The sequence below is a fragment of the Macrobrachium nipponense genome, chromosome 25 (assembly GCF_015104395.2).
Source record: "Macrobrachium nipponense isolate FS-2020 chromosome 25, ASM1510439v2, whole genome shotgun sequence".
NCBI lineage: Eukaryota > Metazoa > Arthropoda > Malacostraca > Decapoda > Palaemonidae > Macrobrachium > Macrobrachium nipponense.
The window spans coordinates 61957642-61966396 of record NC_087214.1 but is presented as its reverse complement, the minus strand read 5'-3'; the positions used below and the strand labels follow the sequence as shown (position 1 = coordinate 61966396).

General features: G+C 40.9%; 1 protein-coding gene across 3 annotated transcripts in view; it reads right to left on the bottom strand.

Annotated features, from left to right (window-relative positions):
* Positions 1 to 8480, bottom strand: part of LOC135199437 (serine/threonine-protein kinase pim-3-like) — a 34322-nt gene extending 25842 nt beyond the window's left edge. Inside the window, exon 1 of one of the 3 annotated variants that reach the window (XM_064227469.1) lies at positions 8237 to 8480. In XM_064227469.1, coding sequence (XP_064083539.1) covers positions 8237 to 8324 — 88 coding nt within the window. In that variant the 5' untranslated portion in view covers positions 8325 to 8480. Of the gene's footprint in view, positions 1 to 8113; positions 8132 to 8236 lie in introns of those variants that run through there. The other 2 variants (XM_064227470.1, XM_064227472.1) reach the window with 2 other exon arrangements.
* Between the last annotated feature and the right edge of the window lie 275 nt (positions 8481 to 8755).

Below are 8755 nucleotides of genomic sequence, written 5' to 3'. Positions count from 1 at the left end.
GAATTATAATATAAAATATAATATAAACTAAATATTATAATCTAATGATATATATTATAATATATATACCATAATTAATATTATATATATAATATATATATAAATATAAGTATATATATTATATTATATATATAAAATATAACATATATATATAATATATATATATATAATTAATATATATTTATAATATAAATATATTATATATATATTATATATATATACCTATATAATACATATATATATATATAATATAATAATATATATATAATATAATTATATATATATATAATATAATTATATATATAATATATATATATATATATATATATATATATATATCTTTGAGAGGTTTTTCAAAGAACCCCTTACAAAATGGGAGTATTAATTTGCAGGTATCAAATCTTTCGTTTTCTACAGAAGCAATCCGCGGTGGCTTAGCTATGGCCAAATTGACTGGATTCCTATGTTATTTAGAGTTACTGTACAAAGATTTAAAAGTAATATCCATTCGGGAGGCTGTAACTAAAGCAGTAATGGACTCCTTTGAAAGTTAACATAATAGCCGCACCAAACAATCAAAGGTATTATTAAAGTTTAGTTCCAACCAAACGAACAAAAAATACTTCCTTAACAAACCCTTGTTAAAGCAACTCAAAATAACATAGAAAAGGTCAATTGCCATAGTCTAAGTCACGAAGAACGGTCCTAGAGGAAGGTACCAAGTATTCGTTACGGTGGTTTAGAAAGGCCAATGTAAACACAGCCGCCAATGTCTTTAAATTCCCACCCCAACCACCCCACGGAGCCAATATGTTCACTAATGGGGGGGGGGGGGGGGGTAACGCAAAGGCAGGGGGTGGGCGTGGGGTTTAAGGTGGAAGGTACGAGTTGTCTTAGCAAGACACCCCACTGAATAGTAACAAATACCCTTGACGCCAACTTTCGGCGAAAGCCTAACAACTCACTTTACCTAAAAAACATAATAATTAAGAATAATGTTTGGGGACCTTACCCTAAAGGGGTGGAGGGTACACAGCAAGCAGCTGCTTTTTTAAGAATGTCGTGGAGGCGGAGGGTCTTGGGTTTCCTCAAAATGCAGCTTGAAATAAGCAACAGCCAAGTACCCGACGAAGTTTATACATTTCCTCCACCCGTATCTTTGGAGGTCGTACTGAATGGGGGCAAAAAGACCCTGCTTTCTCAGGAGGCCATGGTCCTCCGGCAAAAACCGATTAGTAGATTCAGAATTACCTGGAGTTAAAAGGCCCCCCGACAAAAATCTTTGTAAAAAACTTCATGGTAAACAATTGTTACATGAAGTTGGCAAAGAGTTCCTGGTGAGGGGCTGGGCGAGCGTGAACGTAGATGCAGCAGTGGATGTCATGGCGGGGCAGATTTCAACAGTGTTGGAGTTTATACAGTTAGGAGTGGGGCAGGAGGCCAGACGTAGAAAACAGGGTAGGAGAGGTGGGGTGGAGTTAGTAAAAAATGGCTTTGATTGCTATTGGTTGAGGCAGGGTGGGGCTGAGGTAAATGAACAAGCACTTAACAAGATAGTTGGCAATGTTAGGGTAATAAAAGTAAATGGGTAGTTTAAGGAACTAAATGTAAATGTGGGATGGTTCAAAATATGAAATAATACAAATACTATATAACGCCCAGGAGGGGGTGGGATTTTAAGTCCTGGGTGGTAAATGTGTATTAGGGCTATAGTTTGTTTTTAATAAATACAAAAGACCAAATTAAACATAGGTTAGGGCATATAACAAAACTAATTAAACTTGTTGGGGATGTTTTGCCTGACCAGGGGTGGGTTGGGGGCCTGCGGGAACCCCCCTTAAGAACCAAACCACCTAACATAACCTAAACCTAGCAGGGGATGTAACCTTACCTAGTAGGGAACTTAACCTAGTAGGCAATGTTTGCCTGACCAGGGGGGATTTGCCCCCGTACCCCCCTTAAAGGCCTAACCTAACCTAGTAAAGGATGTAACCTAACCTAACCTAGTAGGGAATATTGCCCCCCCCCCCCTGAGGGGGCCCTTGGGGGCTTCGCCCCACCGTCCACCCCCCTTAAAGGCTAACCTAACCTAGTAGGGAACATTGCCTGACCAGGGGGCTTCGCCCCCCCGTACCCCCCCTTAAAGCCTAACCTAACCTAGTAAGGAACGTAACCTAACCTAACCTAGTATGGAAAGGTAAATACTAGGCCTACCTAACCAAGTAAGGAATGTACCTAACCTAACCTAACCTAGTAGGGAATATTGCTTACCCATGGTGGGGGGCTTCGCCCCCACCCCCCGGTGAACCCCCTTAAAGGCCTAACCTAACTAGTAAGGAATGTAACCTAACCAACCAACCTAACCTAACCTAGTAGATAATATTGCCTGACCATGGGGGGGCTTCGCCCCCCCGGTTACCCCCCCAATTTAAAGGCCTAACCTACCCTAGTATGAATGTAACCTAACCAACCTAACCTAACCTAGTATGGGAAGATTGCCTGACCAGGGGGGTTCTTTCGCCCCCCCTTAAAGGCCTAACCTAACCTAGTAAGGAAACGTAACCTAACCTATAAACCTAGGGAGGGAAATACTAGGCCTACGTAAACCTAGTAAGGAATGTAACCTAACCAAACCTAACCTACCTAGTAGGGAATATTGCCTGACCATGGCTTCGCCCCCCCGTTACCCCCCCAAAGGCCTAACCTAACCTAGTAAGGAATGTAAACCTAACCAACCTAAACAACCTTAACCTAGTGGGAATATTGCCTGACCAGGGGGCTTGCCCCCCCGTACCCCCCTCAAAGGCCTAACCTAACCTAGTAAGGAACGTAACCTAACCTAACCTAGTAGGGAAATACTAGGCCTAATGTAACCTAGTAAGGAATGTAACCTAACCAACCTAAACTATCCTAGTAGGGAACATTGCCTGACCATGGGGGCTTCGCCCCCCCATACCCCCCCGTTAAAGGCCTAACCTAACCTAGTAAGGAACGCAACCTAACCTAACCTAGTAGGGAAATACTAGGCCTAACGTAACCTTAGTAAGGAATGTAACCTAACCTAACCTACCTAGTAGGGAATATTGCCATGACCAGGGGGGGCTTCGCGGGCCCCCCCGTACCCCCCCTTAGGCCTAAACCTAACCCTAGTAAGGAATGTAACCTAACCAACCTAAACTAACCTAACCTAGTAGGGATAATTGCCTGACCAGGGGGTGCTTCGCCCCCCCGTACCCCCCCAACCCCCTCAAAGGCCTAACCTACCTAGTAAGGAACGTAACCTAACCTAACCTAGTAGGGAAATACTAGGCCTAATGTAACCTAGTAAGGAATGTAACCTAACCAACCTAAACTATCCTAGTAGGGAACATTGCCTGACCATGGGGGCTTTGCCCCCCCATACCCCCCCTTAAAGGCCTAACCTAACCTAGTAAGGAACGCAACCTAACCTAACCTAGTAAGGAACGCAACCTAACCTAACCTAGTAGGGAAATACTAGGCCTAACGTAACCTAGTAAGGAATGTAACCTAACCTAACCTAACCTAGTAGGGAATATTGCCTGACCAGGGGGGCTTCGCCCCCCGTACCCCCCCCTTAAAGGCCTAACCTAACCTAGTAAGGAAAATGTAACCTAAACCAACCTAACCTAGTAGGAATATTGTTAACCTACCGACCATGGGGGCTTCGCCCCCCGTACCCCCCCTTAAAGGCCTAACCTAACCTAGTAAGGAATGTAACCTAACCAAACCTAACCTAGTTAGGTAACCAAGTAGGGAATGTAACCTAACCAACCCCCCCTCCCCCCCCCCCCCCCCGCCCCCCCCCGGTATCCACCCTTGAAGAACTAACCATCTAGCCTAACCGGGTAACCCCCTTCAAGGAAGTAAAATTAGTAGGTAACCACATATAACAAACTAACCCTAAGGGTATGTTGCCTAACCGGGGGATGGGATTCGGCCCCCAGTAGGTAAAAATGACATATAACCTAACTTTGATGGGTGTGGAAGTGTAAAATGTAAAAAGTAACCATACATAACTGCATAATAGTAAGGAAACTGGAAGGGAGGTGTAAATTGTAATGTCTGTAAAAGTGTATAATGGAATATATTTAAATGTAGGTTTTATAAAAATAATGGCAAACTTTAATCTAGATATTGGTATCGGTGAGAAAATGCATTGTAAATGGTGTACGTAAAGAGCCAGTCGTGAATACTGGAAAGGGGAGGGATTGAACTTGTGTATAAATGATAGGGGAGTGTATGTGATATGCAAACGCAATGTGCAATTTCACGTAACAGTAGGTATCGAAACGTCCTAAAACTGAGTTCTATATCAACACGTAGGCATTTTTAGGTGTCTGTCCTCAATTATAACATAATATTTCAAGTTAGTATATGGTGAAATGATTAGGTGGGGATATTTCAAAACAGTTATTATACAAATACTATGGAAAAAAATGAAAAGGAATAAACACTAGAATTCACATATGTTTTAATAAATTAGGTAATGCTTTTATGTAACTCAACGTATGGTTACCAGCCAGGGTTCCCAGAGGAAACCACTACCAAACCAGCCAAAGTCTACCATGAAACCAGCCAAAATCCCGCCAAATATGGAAATCCAAACCAACCCAAATAACCGGCAAATATATGTGCGTTATATTTTATCTTTATAAATGTATATTTTTTTTATCATATATATGCTTGTATAGCGGCATCATAGTTTTAGTTAGATAATATCAAACTAATAAGAATACAGGAAAAAAAAAACAGAACTTGAATGAATTTTGAAATTTTGAAATGGGATGGATCGTTCTCTGAGAATCCGGCGGGCCTGTTTTGTGGTCGTCTGGTGTGTGTGGATGATTTTTATTTTAATTCCATCTTACATATTTTGCTGAACATGTTACCAAGTTTTACTGAACAAAACCTATTTCAAATTCCCCAGATTTTCCTGAAAACCTTCAAAAATTCCCAATCTGGGGAGTTATTCCTCAAACGTGGGATCAGTGTTTAGCTCAAATAGAAAGTAGTTTTTGAAAACCAGCCAAAATACCACTAACAGCCAAAAGTGAATTTTTACCCACCAAATTAGGAAAACAAAAAAAGCCAAATTTGGTGAGAAACTGCCAAATCTGGGAACCCTGTACCACCCCAATCCTTCACTCAGTCCGGTAGGTGCAACGTAGGGGTCATACTGTAACAAGTTTGGCTAAATACATGTATCCCTCCCGTAAACCCCCATTTCGTTTCCTCCTACTAAGCAGTCTGAGTTTGTTTAGGCCCCAAAAAAAGCTCCCTTACAGTTAGCGCATGCGCAGTAGCATTAGCGCATGCGTAGTAGGATTCAGTGTTGTGGTAGTAGTAGTAGTAGACTAATATGGATGTGGAACGGCTCCACTATCGCTAGTTTTGTTATCTCTTATTTCCGCCTGTATTTCGTGTTTTTAAAAGTGATAAATGTGGGAAATACCACAATAACACGGCAAAATCACCCCCAAGTGGTTTTCTCTCCCAGTTCCCAAAACCCCGGTTCCCACTGGGGGTCCCCCTTACCGTAGGATAGAGTTAGGGTTTTGTCCCCACCCAAAACCCGGTTCCCAATGGGAATCCCCTTTACCGTAGGATAGAGTTCAAAGGTAAATTAGAGTCGTCCGAATAAATATTACTTCATATTCTTGTTCAGGGGGTAAAACTGCATAGAAAAACCGCAACTGCCATACTCTGGGCCGCCGCGGATAGGTAGCACTAGATCTACCAAAAACACTACCTAGAGCCTCCTCTAATTAGAACAATTCATGCTCTCGGACTTTCCTTGGAGTAACTTGTCCTCACTGGTTTAGTCAGCAGCAAACAAAATGCAAAAATGCAATTACAATTGATATCAACAGCAGAGTTAAACTGCATTTTAATAAATGGTTCGTTTCCTGGTGTATTCAGTAAATTCCACAAGTTTCAGGAATACCCAAATTATGCATTCAAGAAGCCACTGTCTGGAAGGTAGACTTCAGGTTAAAAGGCATCCCTATATTATCGGCTGTCATCATCAAAGTAGGCTATATGTTAAAGGGCATTCTTATATATCTCATCTTTAGATGGTTAAGGGCGATGTCAAAGCTTTTCCCTCCGACAGTGAGGTAGGCCATACATAGCCTAGGTTAGGTTAGGTTAGGGGAAGATAGATCGATATATCTAACTCATTCAGTAGTGTAATTATTCCCAAGCGAAAACCACTTTGGTTAGCCGTTGTGGCTCCTATGATATTCAATGAAAGGGGTCATGTAATGTATTGGGAGTTATGTAAGAAAACGGTTGTCATTAAAAACAACTATAACTGGTTCACTTAAGGTAGATTCTTGAATGAGCCCTGTGCTTACAAGACATTTGTTTGGCAGCCGCTGATTGGCTGGTACCGGGAGGTAGGCAGCTCCCAGCCAATCAGCGGCAGCCAAACAAACGTCTCGCAGGCATAGGGTACACCCAAGAATCTACCTTAAGTGAACCTGCTATAGACAGCATTGAAAATCCAGCACTAAAAAAGGTGGGGGGCGGGGGTTGGGGGCCGGCAATGACTATCAGACGAGCACGTGAAAATCTGTATTATCTTTGACTCGGTAGAGCACCCACCACTTATTGAGGATGCAGAATGGTATAGGAGATATATATAAGACTGAAGTACCAAGCTGAATTTTTTGTGGAAAAGTGATACTGGGGATTTAACTAGTAATTTGTGAAATGTGAGACGTTCTTTTGAATCTCGAAGCAAATGTGCACAGGAAAAAAAAAGTGGGTCTTACTGGGTACCTATGTAAAAATTAAACCAAAATAAAAATCAACATAGTTGGGGTAGGTACCAATCTCAACACCACCGCAAGGTGCACAAACCTAACTTCTTTGCAATAATCAGCGGTAAAGCTTAAAACTTTAAACCATTATGATATTTTTAGCCTTGACAATATCTCTCTCTCCTGTGTTTTAATCTGTGCTCTGAATATTTCTGATTGATCGTTTCGTTAGCAAATGACCTAACTACAATCAGAGCTCGGCTAACCTCGAGTACCAAGTCCTTGCCAAACTGCGTAATAGTTTGAAAGTATCATTGGAATTAAGGCCATTAACTTACCCCACGCCCCTACACACCCAAAAAAAATCAACTACTTCCCACTTCTGTTCCCTGAATTTTAGGTTGTAGGAATAGGCTTCCTATACCTCCGAAAATATAACAATTTGCTAATGAAAATATCAGCAACGTTCGTATTACATTAAAATGCAGGAAAATCTTATTTGTAGGTTCAAAATGCAATCACGGTTTAAAATAAAGTAATACTAGTTCAAGGAAGGTTATGGATAAAAAATAAAAAAAAAATAATAAAAAATAAAAAAGGCTTGGTTTCCTCCCCCCGCCCCCAAACACAAATCTAGCTTAGCCAAATTCAACCACCCACAGACTAACCTGGAGTTAAACTGATTTTCTTAAGACATATCGGTAATTTAACGCAACCAAGACTACATCCTTTTCATAAGTTTCAAGCGCAGCGTCACATTATATATAAACTACTTCAGAACAGGCTAAGATGGTACATAATGCAAAGGTAACACTTTCACTTAACTCCAGTTTAACAGCCCAAGGCGACATCGGAATTTTAAATGTTCATAACGCTATAGACTCCAAAACTCTTATCAGCACCAAATCACATCCACATAAGATCTTGGAGGTTGAATGTGAATATTCCCGTATCCGGCACAGCTCAAAATCTAACTGTTCCAACTTGAAAATGTACGAATGCAGATCAGTTTCATATTTAAGACCCTGTCACCCTACCACCTTTATAGGTTCACTCAAAAAAAAAAAAAAAAATCAAAAAAAAAAAAAAAAAAAAAAAAAAAAAAAAAAAAAAACAAAAAAAAAAAAAAAAAAAAAACGTGAGGCAATAAATATTCACAAACATCATCAAAAACCAATCACCCGTCAAACTTTGCTCCGGGTATCCAATATCGGCGGCAAACATTTAGTCTAAATTTTACGCCACTAGGCTCCTTGGCACTAACATCACATAAAAAACTCGGTAATACAACAAGAAATGACAATTAAGTGAACAGGAGAAACATATACAGTCCACGACGCTGCCTGTATCCCAGAACGAGCCACAGAAGACCACCACCACACTCGACGGCGAGTCGGTCAGCGCGGCGAACGAGGTAGAAGAATGAAATGGGGTGCCCTAGGGTAACTCACCTCTCCGCTTCCGTTTGAGCCTCTTGCTCAACTTCGAAAAGCATCGACTGTTCTTGAAGGCGAAGGAAACTTGGCGAGCCTTCACCATCTTCGAAGTTACCGGCGGATGAGACGAAGAGAGAGAGAGAGAAGGCGAGGGCCGAATTCAGCACGATATAGGAAAACGCGCCGATCACTGGACAATACGCGAATTCAAAAGTCTTCGCCTTTCCTCGTGGTCTGGTGGCCAAAAGACTAGTCTGTTTTCGCAGGGAAGAGGAGGTCGAGTCGTGTTGCTTCTCCAGAATGGGTAAAAACGAGCGAATGACGGGATGGAGTCGTTTCACGTTGGAGTGTCTGCTTTAACATATTTTTTGCCATTTAATAAAATCAAGATTATGAAGATAAAATTCACTAATTTTATTCTTATTTTATCATTAAAATCCAAAACCTTAACATACTTTTTTGCCCTTTCTGAAATCAAGATTCTGACCACAAAACTCAGTGATTTTAATATTATTTTATTATCAAAATCCAAAA